The 15,126-nt window shown below is 41.1% G+C and overlaps 1 protein-coding gene across 1 annotated transcript in view; it reads left to right on the forward strand.

Moving 5' to 3' along the window:
• Positions 1 to 15,126, forward strand: part of LOC111866144 — a 44,883-nt gene that overhangs the window by 20,900 nt on the left and 8,857 nt on the right. The window contains 8 exon segments of the mRNA XM_033752129.1: positions 365 to 534; positions 8,334 to 8,427; positions 10,731 to 10,883; positions 10,961 to 11,145; positions 11,224 to 11,523; positions 11,876 to 12,043; positions 12,715 to 12,864; positions 13,957 to 14,181. Of these exon segments, the coding sequence (XP_033608020.1) occupies positions 365 to 534; positions 8,334 to 8,427; positions 10,731 to 10,883; positions 10,961 to 11,145; positions 11,224 to 11,523; positions 11,876 to 12,043; positions 12,715 to 12,864; positions 13,957 to 14,181 (1,445 nt within the window).

Raw genomic sequence — 15,126 nt, forward strand, 5'->3', positions numbered from 1 at the left:
TCAAAATTGGCTTATTGTACAAAAACAGGGGATGTAGCTCAAAACATAGGCCTGGTTAAGGTCTGCAACTTTTATTATAAAACGTTTTCGCCCCTGTGTACATTTAATTATGCTGAGGTCAAAGAAAGAAGTTCCACAAATTGACCCCTTCCACGTGTCCACTGTATTTCCCTCTGTTGCTGTCTTTACATCCAGCCAGTCTTTTGATAACCTTTGCGAGCAACAAGCATTTTGGGGTGCCTGGAGGGGAATACAGGAAGAAGCCTCAGGAGCTATCATCCCCACCATGCATGGGACTTCTCTCCACAGCTTTAGTATACTTACAGCACTATGTGGAACATGATGGGTGCTGTACCCCTGTTTCAGTCCTCACTCTGCTTGGAGATGGCCTCAGAGCTGCGATTTGCCCTTTGCTGCCAGGGATCCACGAAACCTGTCCAAAAGAAGGGCCCAATGGGGAATGGCGAGGAGGGGCGGATCATATCCCTGGGCCCGTATTCACAGTACGGTTTTATGGGCAAGGAGCCGCTGCCCTGATGACATAGTTAGATCACCATATCACCATGTAGCTGCTGCTTATCTCTGTCAAATACATTCACCATTCCACTGTCATATGTTTCATTTTATCATCACAGACAATGTCCAGGGGGCAAAGTGGCTTGAAACCTACATTAAACAATCTTTGTAAACGGAATTGTCATTATGTTTCATAGCTGGGCAAGATATTGTCGTGTGTAGGAGAACAGAAAACACAGTTTTTCTATTCTTTTAAAGACATGTTTATCACTCTGTTGTGTAGCAATGGTTGCAATGCAGACCACAGAAAACACAGCTCTTTGATTGTTGCAGGGGTTACCTAGGAACTGCCACTGTTTACAGTCACTGCTTAGCGACTAGTCTATATGCCACAATATAGAGAAACATTAGATATGGTATCAAGTTCTTGGACAGACCTGATCAGTTTTATGGTGATCCTGTATGCCAGGTTGCATCGTCAGGTGAAGGAAATGATTGTTTGATAGAGTGTGATATTGAACATCTAGTTACATGTTACAGACATTTGGGAATGACACTAACAATTCAAGATAGCATTCATGAAAAACTTGAGAGCAGATTAAATTTAAATAGTTGCTACCATTCAGTTTGGAATATTTTGTCTCACACCTGATGTCAAAAATCATGAAAGATATGAAACTATAATTCTCCCTGTTGTTTTGTATGGGTATGAAATTTGATCTGTCATGTCAAGGGAAAAGCATAGTCTGAGGGGGATTGAGAAATTGGTGCAGAGGGAAATATTTGGACCTAAGACAGAATATTACATAGTGGAAAGCTTCAAAATTTGTACTCCTTCCAAATATTAATAGGGTGATCAAATCAAGGAGAGTGGAATTGGTTGGACATGTAGCACACATGACAGAGAAGAGAAATTCTGAGAGTTCTGGCAGGAATCCCTGAAGGAATGAGGACCACTTGGAAGATCTAGGCATATGTGGGAGGATAATATAAAAATTGATTTTAAAGGAATAGTATTGGAGGGTGTAGATTGGATTCATCTGGCACAGGATAGGAGCAAGTGGCAGCCCTTGTTATTATAGTAATGAATCCTCATGTTCCATAAAAGGCAGGGAATTTATTAATGAATTGAGTGACTGTTAGATTCTCAAGAAAAATTTTGTTCTGTGTAGTTACTATTAACTTATGTTTAGTTAGTTATTTATATACAGCCAAATAGCTCATTCAGTGTATTCACTAGGCTACTGAACTGGGCCTTGCTCTTAGCACAGGAAATATTTGCCCTATGGGGTCCACTCAGCCTTCTGTCCGGTAGGTACCAAGGTCTGTTTTCCCAAATCTGTCATGGCTTGGCACTCTGTCTAGTACCAAAGGTTAGGAAAGACAGAAGCTCTGCTCCAGCAGAGGACCAAAGCTCACAGTGCCCTGTAGTTCCAATTCTTCAGCTTCTTTTTTTTATCATTTCCGTTTTATAAAATTTGAAATCATGTAATTCAAGCAACAGTCAGTCACTAGAGATTCCAAGGCTTATAAATAATATCTTGAATTTTTAATTGAAAATTATACAGTGTTCGAGAAAGAACTCTGGGGTTCGACCTGTACAAAATAGAACATGAGGGATAGCAACACTGAATGGCGAAGTGTGTCAAGTTTTGTTGTATTCAGCAGTACAACACAACACATGTGCATATAACAGCAGTGTAGCACTATTTGTCATTCCAGTGTCTCTTGTAAGGTGTGTAATATGCTATATGCCAACTTTCCATGTCGGCTGATAGGCCCACAAGATGTCCCTATGTAACAGAGCCTTACTTTCTCCTGTGGGGTTGTGTGAAGGACACTGCATAAGCTGAACAAGTTGACAATTTACAGGATGTGTGACACAAAATCACAGCAGGCGCCCCAAAGCTGACACCTGTGTTTCTGACTTGGGTGCTCTTTTTTCTTTCTTTCTTTCTTTCTTTTTTTTTTTTATTTTTTTTTTTTTTTTATCCAGTGTCAATATCTAAATGATATAGCCTAGAATGGTAGGATGATTGATGCATGACGAATTGTAAAGGATGTGGAAGATGCAGTTGGAGCTGGAGCTATTTCCTGGAGAGACTCAGGAACACTGTAAACAACTCCATGAGGACAATCGGTGTTCCAGCCAGGAATCAAACTGAACGCCTTCTGGGTACAGGTCTAGAGCAGTAACTCTATACCAACCAGCTCAGTTGACTGAGCTCAGATATTGCCTTGACTTTCATTAGGCTGTGAATGGAGTCAGTATTTAGTTATACCAATCATAATCATCATCTTACCAACATGATATACTAAAACCTATCAAAGTTGCATCAAACTGATTCATATGTCAGACTTAATGTGTTGTGTGACTCAGTTTTCTTTTCTGCACAGTTCTCTGTCATTTGTGTCAATAAATACTAGATCACTAAACCGCAGGGTTCTTTTTCAAACACCATCAGGAATGTAGTAAAGCCGGGACACTCCAAGTTGGCCCCCCAGTGCTTTGTTGACTGTTGGGGCGCTGCCCTGGCAGTTCTTTCAAAGACTGATCTGAAACATAAGTTCTTACAACTCATTTCATTTCTGACCTCAGTGGAGTGTAAACTTCTTTAAACATGAACTGTTCAGCATGCAGTTCTGCATATAAATGTGTAAAACTGTCATTAGGTAAAGAGAGTGGCTTCATGTCATGATTTAGACCCGTTTTTATCAATATGGAGCTGAGGTCCAGACTTCCATGGCACTCTCATGTATGGGACTGCACCCCTGGACGCACTATATAAAAAATCCTTTAATTTTACAGATGATGTTTGATATTTCTTTCCTGTAGTGCCACACAATGAATGTTGTGTGATGAGCTTGACCTAGTGTTCGGGGGCTGTCGTGTGTGTGTGTGTGTGTGTGCGTGTGTGCGTGCATCACGCCAGCCATGTTTGGTGCTGGGAGTGATATCACTATTGTAATAGGAATCCTAACCTCTTTCACAACGTCACACTCACTTAATTTGGGACTGTGTACTTCAATGTTAACATTTATCATCCAACATTGTTACTCAAAAAATGCAGTGCTAGGGTAGCTGAGTTTCATGCGTGTGTCAGTAACCTCATGCATGCACTGTTAAGGTAACACAATGCATAGCTGATAAGGGTTGCATTTCTCCTTAATAATAACATTTAAACTGGCTGTGTGACAGGTAACAAATACAAAAAATGTGGATGCCTGTTTTGGAATGAATGAATCAGCTGTCATCTTATGGTTGAAATTGTTATTTTCTTCGATACAACAGAATATTCAGCTTGCACTTAACATTTCTTAAAATGATTGATTGCTGTCCATTGTTATCAGTTGTAAGTTTCACCTGAAACATTTCTTTGTCTTACTATATATGTAATGAGATCAAAATATGAGATTAAATTGGATTTTTCCAAGTATCTGTATCAAAAATTGTCCATCACATGGATTTATCATGGCATTTTAAACACGTTTTCCCTTAAATGCTTAATTCTGCTTCTGTACATGTATGAGTATATTAATGACAGTCTGGAGTGAGACAAACCCTCCATTACGATTCAGGGACAATTCGGTCAGGCCATAGCTCAGATACTGGGAGAGATTTGTCTCCATGCACTCCCTTTTTCCTTTATCAATCATTCCAACAATGCTCCATATTCATCCATCATCAAAGGCTGGTAGAATAGGACTGATCGCCTGTAGCCCCAGTTCCAACACTCAGTCACTTTAGCCAACAGAGAAATAATAAAATACACGTAAACAGAAATATTTAATAAACAATGTCATCTTCTGGGATGTGACGCCATGTAGATCTTGTGTGAACCAACGTTTTGGAGGAACATATCGCTCCATCTTCAGGGTAGAAAAATCCGCGAGTGAGGAACCAGCATGAGCAGGTGGCTGCAGACTGAGCCACCAGTCAAGAAACACCCAGCTATACAGTGTGTCCACAAAGTCCCTTCGGGGTTTTGAAAAATTGTGGCGCGCAAACAAATTGAGCTAGCCACATGCGGTTTGTGGCAGATCATAGTGAAACTCTGGAAGTTTTTTACTGACCTCCTTCCTCGAAGGAAGGAGAGGAAATAGACGGGACACGAACCAATTTGGTTTAAAAATTGTTATCATTTTTAAACATACTAACCGTAATAAATATTTTAATGTGTTGGTACAAGCCGCTGTAGTTGTTAAAAAACATTAGATTTGTACATTGTATTATGATGACATTGTATGTACATATTAATATTCTTAAAACATATTGTAATAGTGGTTTATAACTATTGATATCCTTCTGAAAATGGGGTATAGGACTGAAACATGTAAGGATAAAAGATTAAAAAGAAAAAGAAACCACTAGTCACACTGGACGGAATTAATTAACCTTTGTAATATTGTTAGTGTGATGGACCAGAACGAAACAAAACAAACTGAAGGAAGGAAGTTTTGTGAATGGAGAAACTGGACTCGCTTATCCCGTTTGAATTTGCTGAGGTTCATTACACTTTCATTTGCTTCCCCTATAAAACCGTGCTGATGTCAGCATATTGCTGGATAATGTTTCTGCAGCACATTCCGTGTTTCAAGTTGATCTGAAAGACGCGGAGGAAGGAAGGAGGGAAAAAGTCGCTTGCTACAGGAAACCAAAGACACTTCCAGTTCGGCACACAGGGACGTCAAAGGCAAAGCAGGCGTGACTAGAACTGTAAGCATGATTCGAACCCATGAATACCAGCATGGCGCTTGAAGGCCGTTCTCTGAAAGAAGCTGATGTTGCACAATGACTGGCCCCTCTGAAGGCAAGTTTTTCGTTGGATATTTTTTTTTCGAATGAAACCTGATCAACTAATTGGTCCCCCATTGATTGACTAAATTGTGTTGCGTCGTCAGCGCAAAATACTAGGCTAGTTATGCTGCTACGAATCAATGAGACAGCGAACGGGTGGACATAGAACGCCTTGATAAAGGCACCGCGATAAATGAAATCCGTTCATTAAAACAATGACAGTACAAGAACAGAATCCGTCACGTTCTGATGATTTGCCACGTCGGAGTGGTGGTGGTGGGGGGGGGTGCCTGCGATGCTATTCAGTGCGGCGTTTAATCTCAGTTTTATTTTCTTCACGGCATTGTTACTCGGTATCTGAGCTTCAAAATGTTCAGACATTTGCATTCCGTAGGAGAAATAGTAAACTTATCACTTTAAAATGCCCCGTCTGAAACTGGTACCATCAGAAAAAAACAATTCAGGAAGTGACTGGACACTATTTAAGACAGTTGCGCTAGTTAGATCAGTGCTAGGCCGCGCGGTTAGTCGCTGGCTTTCCACCGCGGCGGCCCGGGTTCGATCCCGGGTCTGGTAAAGTGGGATTTGTGGAGGACAAAGTGGCTCTGTGGCAGGTTTTCTCCGAGTACTTCGGTTTCCCCTTGCCAATCTTCATTCCACCAATTTCTCCGCAATCACTCTCACCTATCATCTGGGGCTGGTACAATAGGCCAGAAGTGGCCGCAGTACAAGGAACTTAGTCCCACCCCACTAGCAATAAAAAAAATAGATCAGTGCTACATTACAAGTGCGAACTGAAGTGTTGTGTGTTCAGCAAATGGGTTCGTTCTAATTATAACACGATTCAGTGTCAAAACTCAGCACTTCAGGGGGACAGTCACTGTTTCTTGTGAGAATAATACGAATCATATATCACGTATGCTATATCGCCAGAATACAAGAGGTTTTTTTTATGCTGAAGTAGTTCATGCATATAGTGACCACTCTAATTTAGGGTATTAAATAATAGTTTACTTCATATTTGATTTATTGTACACCTTTAATTCTACCTCATGTTTTCTTGGTTAATGTTGTTTTTTAGCTATACTTATTTAATAAGCAATGTTGTCAGTATCCTGTGCGTCTTGTATTCGTCTGTTTACACCGTACTGGACGTTTGGGAGATCGCCAGATCCGGGCTGATCTAATTTTATAAATAACTCTGGCATTCCTGTCACTTGGAATCGTCGTGTGCTCTTGGGCTAAGATCTGAAGCCGCCGGACAGAAGAATGTGACGTGTTTGTTGTAATCCTGTGTTTCTGCAGGCGCCATGTCGGCTTCCGAGAAGTGAACTCAGGTAAGCCTACACTGAAACTACTCAGTAACAAGAAACAAGAAATATAACAAAAATATTTCGAGACACAAAATTGAAAATAACATTTAGAACTAAGAACAATTTACAACACATTAAAATCATGACCACGAATAAATAAATATAACAAATAGTGGCATATATAGTATGAAATGCCCAGATTGCCCCATGGAATATATAGGACAAACTGGGAGAAAATTTAATACCAGATACAAAGAACACATACACGACGTAAGACACAATAACAGCAATACATGATACACAGAACACACATTAAACACGGGACATGCATATGGTACAATAGAAAATACTATGGATATCATAGCAACGAATAAGAAAGGACAATATTTAAACACATTAGAAAACTATCATATATACAGAACAACAAAGAAAAACACGCATATGAACAATATAAATAAAGAAATATATAACCCAATATTTCACGAATTACCCACTATTTACACAGAACAACATAACAACGCCCCACTACATTTACCCCCACAACATCATAATCAATATGAAGACAGCACACACACACACACACACATCCAACAACGCACGCAGTCACAAGGGAAGCACACAACACAGCACACAGTGAGTATTAAACACTATAAAACAACACGTAACAGATAGAAGTCGGAACGTGGTATTAATGAGTAACATTTTCATGTTGCAGATATACACAAAAATATAGGAAGAGTACTCCCATAGGAGAGGACTGACGTAACTCGCGAATTTGAAGTGCGACGTATAGATCGTAAATCTTGAAAAGTTTTAATATATAAATTTTATTGTTATATATGACATATTTACATTTTAATAATTTTATAAAGGAGACATGATGGCATACAGTGCAATGGTTTGACGTAAACAAAACCACACCTGAAGATGGCACATTAGTGCCGAAACATGTAGTGAAGAAAAAGGTGAAATTGTGTGCACTGTAAGACGGTTGGTACAAATACACATCATGAACGTGAATCGGTGCAACAGGACGCTAAAATATGACATTACTCAGTAATGTGTGTTGCATACCGATGTGAGTCCATCATGCTAAATCTTATTGCCTCGGTCAAGCAGTAATTTGATCCCTGTTGTATGCTAATGGACGTGTTTCAACTAAATGGATACGTGTTTTTTTTTAAGTAATTTGAATGCCTAAGGCACATGTTGACGTCCGAAGAAACTCATTGTTTTATTTATTTGTAATTGCGTACTTTGCTGTGACGGCAGCGTGAGAACTTGCAGTATGGTCGCATTTTATGCGAGGATGCTTTCCTGAAGACCTTGCATAAGTCAAGACAAATTTTCTCACGAATGAATGTAAAGTAAGGGGGATTTTTTTTTTGGGGGGGGGGGTTCGCATTATTTAAAGCTTTGCGCATAAAGTGAGGCTTTGTTAATTTTTTTATATCGAACTATTTTAAATTCGCGTAAAAGCCGTCCGCACTGTATTCGTTTTCCCCTGTCCGTGTTATTTGTTCGGGCATTGTTGCACTCTGTAGCATGGAGTGCCCGGAGGTAGTTACAGATATTAACCCGGATTTTCCCTGTTCTGTCTGCGAAACGCAAGTCATTGTGTGATTCCCTGGGCAGCGACCAAATGACAGGCTCACGAATTTCAGATTGAACTCCATTACTGAGACTGATATTTGGTTTCCGCACAGGGCTACCAACCGCGACGTGTGGCAGATATGGTACCCTTGTTACATTTGTTCCTGTTAGCAGCCGTTTCGGGTCTCCCGGACACCATCAACATTGGTGAGTTAATTTTGTGAGTATGTTTGTCAGTTGCTTGGGGGCACGCCGTAGCGTAGTTGGTTGAGGCACTATGCTACAAGCCAAAAGGTCGCGAGTTCGATTTCCAATGAAGTCATTTAATTTTTCAATTCACTTAATCCTTCCAGCCGCACTATGGCCCTGGGGTCGACACAGCCTCTAACAGAAATGAGTACCAGGAATCTTCCTGCGGGTAGAGAGCGGCGGGCGCGTAAAAATGACAAATTTACCGCCAACTGTTAGCCGACTGTCTAGAATAATGCGAGAGCCTCAACGTCTCCACGATTCTATTACAGGGTTAGCTTTACTCTTTTTTTCAGTTTATGTTGTCAGTACCTTTGTCTATGTTGTGTCGAATGGTAGGATGGTAGTAAATACAGTAAACCCTCGCTAATTTGGATTAATTGAGGGAGGTCAGTCGGATTAAGCCATAATCCCGATTAATGAAGTAAAATCCCTAAAAGACAAAAGAAAAACTTAGAACACAAATATATTGGAAATTTAATAATATAGGTGTTGCTGATGAAAATAAATACAAATATATCATTGTAGAGCCTTTATTTAAAAACTACAAAAAGACAAGAAGCCGAAATCCAGGATCACCATCCAGCTCAAACCAATCTTGGATATTTTCTTGCGTGGTTTCAGTCTATCCAGCTGCCCCCAACACAGTCTGAAAGCCCTCTTGCTCCAAAATTTCATGTGGCTTTCAAAGCATGTACCCAGCTGTGAACAGATTTTTTCATATTTCGATCCGGATTAACGAGGGTTTACGTAATGAATCGGAGAAGTTGAGATCGTAGAGTAACTTAAGGCAGGTGTACTACTCTGGCAATTGCCTGGAGAGACTAAGGAAGACCATGAAATTCCTTAGTGAGGATAGTCGGCGTCCAGGCCGAAAATCGAACCGGGCACATCCTGAGTGTAAGGCAGACGCATGTGGGCCGGCCTGCTCTCTCGGTTTGTTGCCTGTGTTACCCTCCCAGAGCACATGCCACCGAATGTCTGCTCACTTCCCCCCAAGAGGCGAGAACCACATTTCGTTCGACGCGTCCGTCTGTCCTTCCGTACCTTGGGATTATCACGATCAGGCTGTCGTCTATAAGAACAAAATTATGTATGCATGAGAGACCAGGGCTGCGCCCCTGCTTTGCCTTCGTGATTCGTGTTTTAAACAGCGACTTTGTCATACGTAGGCTGCGTCACATGAGAGCAAGTGGGGTGTATGCCCTCCCCGCCTTAGGAATACGAAATTCATTTTTGCAGCATCAAGAGGCAACGAGCTTTGCCCCATATAACGGTCCCACGTCCAATTTTTGGGATGTTTAGGTTAGTCACTTCAGTGACCGGGGAATTGGGGTTCAATTTCGTGCAGTGACAGTTGATCTTGTCCCCACAGAGTCCAGATCACGCATCCAGAAACATTTCTTTGGGTCTAGTGGAATCAAATGCATTTCTCTTAGTTTGAAATTAAGTTAAGGTACTGATTTTTATGCCTCTCTAAATGTGCCCATGGACTGATCCAAAAGGTATGCACCATGCTATGGGTATATGACCATACATCACCGGTTTCAGTGTACTCGTATTCCAAATGTTTCTGTGTAGGAGATATTCTAACATTATCCTTTCTCTATAGTTTGGTCTCCCAGATGACCTCTTACCTTCAACTTTTGATATATATATATATATCTGAATCCTCTAGTGCATACTACATGACCCAACCATCTCATCCTTTTTGTTTTATTATTATATATTTACCCTAAGACTGTGAAGCAAAGAGTGCAAATTATGAAGTTCCTTGTGATGTAATTTTTTCCCATTTCTTTGTTATTTTAAGTGTCTCAAATCCAGATACTTTTCTCAACCCCCTGTTCTCAAACACAGTCTTTGTTCTTCCCTTTAGGGTGAGCGGTCAAGTTTCACACCCGTCAAAAGAAACAACTAAACCTATAAGCTTAGTCTAAAACTTTTTGTCTGTAGTGTGTAACATTTATTATGACTACAATTTTGGACATTGCCTGTCACCCAGTGATCGAAACTTGCTTTTCCCAGTGCATCCTTTGGAGTCGTAGTCTTTTCTCTTACATGAGTTTCTGAAACAATGTCATTTGAAGATACTCAAGACAATGAGCAGTGTCCAGAATAACAGTCATAATTAAACTAAAGTTATATGTTCATACAGTTCAATCTCATTATTTATATTAGGACACATGAATGGGAGAGGTTCTGAAGTACATTGTGGGACATCTTCCAAGAATTTAATCTGCTGTCATTTCCAAATTCAGGGGGGCTGTTCCACAGCACAGAAACCCTAGAGGAGCTTGTGTTCCAGTACACAACCCAGACCATCAACTCTGAAGGCATGATCCTACACAAGACGCTGGTCGCCCTCCCCAAGCGCGTGCCACCAAATGACAGCCTAGTTGCATCCAGCATAGGTGAGGTGAGCACTGAAGACTCTGTGCATTTGCCTATAGGTGGGAGATCCAGGTGTGACAGACTGATGTGTTTGCAGTGTGTCACCTTTTGGAGCAGCGTGTGGTCGGGATCTTTGGTCCACGAGCAGGTCCCACATCACCCCTCGTGCAGTCCATGTGTGACACAAAGGACATTCCCCATGTGGAGACTAGTTGGGACACAAAGCAGCGTCGCCAGGACTTCCTGGTGAATCTTCACCCCCACCCCTCCACTCTCACCAGGGTGAGTTGTAAGCGTGACTAAAGTGTTTTCTGTATCATCATCATCTTTTCATTGTAACTGCTATCCTCTTGTGCACAGCTGTACATGGACCTGGTCAGTGCATGGGGTTGGAAGAAGTTCACGTTGTTGTATGAGGACGCATCTGGCCTGGTGCGACTCAGCAGTCTGCTCACAATGTTCGACAAGAAGGACAATCCAGTGACATTGCGGCAGTTGGCCACCCACAAGAACCACAGGCAGATCCTTCGTGACATGAGACATGCTGGTGAGCGCAACATCATACTAGACTGCTCGATAGAGACACTGCCAGAGGTGCTGAAACAAGCTCAGCAGGTGGGGCTTATGACCAGCGACCAGAGCTACATTATCACATCTCTGGTGAGTCATGTGCCATGTCTCTCATGAGTTGCATATTACCTTGCTTCAGAGCTTTGCATCACTTTTCTAGTGAGGTTATCTAACTTTACTGTGAAGTGACATATCACCTTTCTGGTGGGTCATGCAGCAGCTATCTGCACCTCCCTCTCATTGTTATACTCATAATTATATCTCATAACCAGGCCAGTTGAATTGGTAATACAAAATACGTCACATCCTTCAAGCGAAACAGACTGTGTCCAATGTCACTGGAAAATTTGTGAGGATAGATGAGTGCTGCAGAAACAGAAGAGCACCACAAGTATCTCAGTTGGGAAACCTAGTCTCCTAGTGATGTGTGGTTTGTCCTCAGGACCTACACACAATTGACTTAGAGCCATACCAACATGGTGGTACCAACATCACAGGGCTGCGAATGGTTGACCCAAACAGCACGATAGTTGAAATGGCAGTGAAGCGTTGGGCTGATCTGGAACTGAGGAAGGGCAAGAACCTTGGCATCTCCCCTCAAACCCTCACGGTGCGTACCGACGGTAGCTTGCACTTAGGCCATGATCATTTCCTTCTCAGTTCATCATTCATCACCACTGTCTCATCTGATTCTAAAAATTATCACTAAATAAACTAACAGTCCATGTTTGTTTCATAACTCTCAGTGGACTGTGTTGCCAGGATGCTGCATGAATTTGAACTTGAATTTATTAACATTCCATAAATCCAAGTACAGGTTGACACCATAAGATATGGAATAAGTCAAGTACAAAAACATAATATGTGTACAATAATAGTTTTGCTTGAAAAATTAATAAGATTATAATACAGTATTCCTTTTACCATGTTAATTGGATACATACAGCATACAGTATGGGGTAACTGAGAAATGGATAAATAATCCGGGTTGAAAAGCATGAAAGGAAGAGATGACTGAAGACCTGGTCATAGACGGCACGATAATATTAAGAATGATCTGTAGGAAACAGATTTTGAGAGATAAGACTGGATTAAACTGGTTCAGGATAGAGTCCAGTAGGGGGTCTCTTTTGAACTCACTGATGAATCTTAAAGTTATGTAAGATATGGAAAAAAATTTTTACTCACTAAGCAACTATCAGCTTCTCAAGTAGCACTCTACTCCATGTACAGTAGTTAGTTATTGCATTTGTGAATAATGAAGTGCTCTGTGTCACGTAGGTCAGCATGGCTCTTATCCATGATGCAGTTCAACTGTTTGCCCATGCGCTGCGCCGTCTTGACTCTCGCGCTGTCAATATGAGACCACTGGACTGTGAGTCACAAGACAGCTGGGGGCATGGCGCATCCCTAATCAACTTCATGAAGGATGTAACTATAATACCTCTCCATGTTTTTACAAGAGTTCAAACCAAGCTAGTTGATGTAGCAGTAACACTGTAGGTTTCTCTTTGGGAAGTGCTTGATTCGAATCTTGTCCAGAACACTGGCTGTCCTGGCTTAACGTTTTCTTGGTTTTCCTCAGTCCTTCCAGCCAAATTCCAGGCTACAATTGCTTCTTTCCACATACTTTCCAGGAAATTGCTCACCTCCATCTAGGAGTGAAATTAATAATGCATGGAGTTATACATCCACAGGTCTTCATTAAGTAGAGGGATAACTTCACTGTTACTTCTGCCAAGTTTAGTATCTCAGAGTAAATATAACAGTCTCTGCAGAACTTTCCGCCTTATTGAGATTAGGTATTTATGATGAAGTTCGTTTTTATAGGAAAAAATGTTTCACATGGACATAAATAGTTTTCTCATTAGATTTATGCCCCAAATTCAGTAATTATGTGGATAATCATAACAGTATCTCTCTGAAATATGAATTGGCTCCATGCTGGTATGTAATACTAATTTTACATGATCAGTTTCTTTTCTGGTTTATTTTACAGTGCTTTCAGTGTTGTACTACTATATAAAATTGAATAGTAGGATAGCGGATGAATAATGAATTGGAAAGAATGTGGAAGGAACTGGTCATAGCCTGATCAAAATACTATGCAGGGACTCAGGAAAACTACAAAAAACCTCAGTCAGGGAAACCAGTGCCATGATTAGTTTATGAATTACTTGTGTATGTTTTATCATATGTAAATAATGAATTGCTGAAATTGTCATTTCAGTTTGTGTAGTTATTTCTTGAGATGTGTAGTTGATGCAATGTTATTTGGATAAAAATTTGATCAAAGTAATTATTTGTATCTGAAGAAAATTGAAAATGTTGTTACTTTGCTTCTCTGCAAAGCAATATTAATATGGCACCCTTTACTATTCCCCAAAGAACTATCTGTCATTCAGTTTTAATCTTCCTCAGCAAATTCTTTCAAACCCTTTGTGTTTTGGCTGCTAGAGTATTGATCCCAGTGTGAGGTCTTGCATCATACCACTCACCAACAGATGGTGTTCCCATCATTAGGGGCAGAGCATGCTGCGTGGGCTCACAGGCATGGTCCAGTTCGACAATGAGGGTTTCCGCACCAACATCATGTTGGACATCATGGAGCTATCATACAAAGGGCTTCAGCGTGTGGGAACATGGAACTCAAGTGGGAAGCTGAATATTACCCGACTGGTGCCTCCTACCTCAGTGCATGACAGTGAGAGCCTCCACAACAGGACATTTCGAGTGCTGACAGCCCTGGTAAGCCCAGTGTTGCATAAATTGACACTGAGGAAACAGCAAAACTGCAGAAATCCTCATTTGAGTTGGCCTGTGCTCCTAGTGAGATATTAACCAACTTCCTTACCCCTTTAAGTGAAGACTGTGTGCCTATGACTAAAACAGCAAATATAATTTCGCTAATGCCATAAAAGGAACTCCTGTGGATGGTGGGGGATAAGAATGCCCAAAGCTTCATCCCTTCTGCCTATTGTTACATTCCCCTCCAGCCCCTTCTGGCATATGTCGGCCAGGCGGAAGTGAGTGTCACGTTCATGTGAACAAAATGGCTAGATGTCTCGAGGCGAATACCTTGAGGGGGATGTGGAGGGGAATTGATTCATGAGATTTCTTCCTGTGGCCACATTATTATATATAGACCTAGTTTTGGGGCAAGGAGTGTACCCACATTGAATGTTGGCCAGGTTATTGACTATTCTGACTGAGGGTTACAGTAGTTTCTTCAGTCTCTGTAGATGCATTATCATGATGAAAGACCATACTGCATTCTTATGGTTGTCTACCAATCTCTCCTGTGTGTTTCTGTGAGACTCTTGTACAGAAAGGTGTCGCCTCCAAGTGGTTTCTGCAGGTATGGATTTCTCTGTGAGACTTGAGCCTTTCATAGCAGTGACTATGATGATTATTGTCTTCTTAAATGTGATGCCATGCACAGGAACCTGTTGCCTCCATCTTCATGGTAGAAAAGTGTGCTGAGTCTGAATGTGTGGTACAAAAGTGTGGAGGCTTCCCTGTGCCTGCCATTAGTTCACTTAAAGCCATTATTTCTACTTTCGCTGTGCTCTTGGGAAATGATCCCTTGTAGGACCAGTATTCATTATGCTTCTCCTTACTCCTGTCGGTCTGCTCAGGACTTATGTCCCTCTCCTCATGTCTGTACAACTTTCATTCTTCTTTTGTTTTATC

This window comes from Cryptotermes secundus, unplaced genomic scaffold (genome assembly GCF_002891405.2).
Source record: "Cryptotermes secundus unplaced genomic scaffold, Csec_1.0 scaffold318, whole genome shotgun sequence".
Lineage (NCBI taxonomy): Eukaryota > Metazoa > Arthropoda > Insecta > Blattodea > Kalotermitidae > Cryptotermes > Cryptotermes secundus.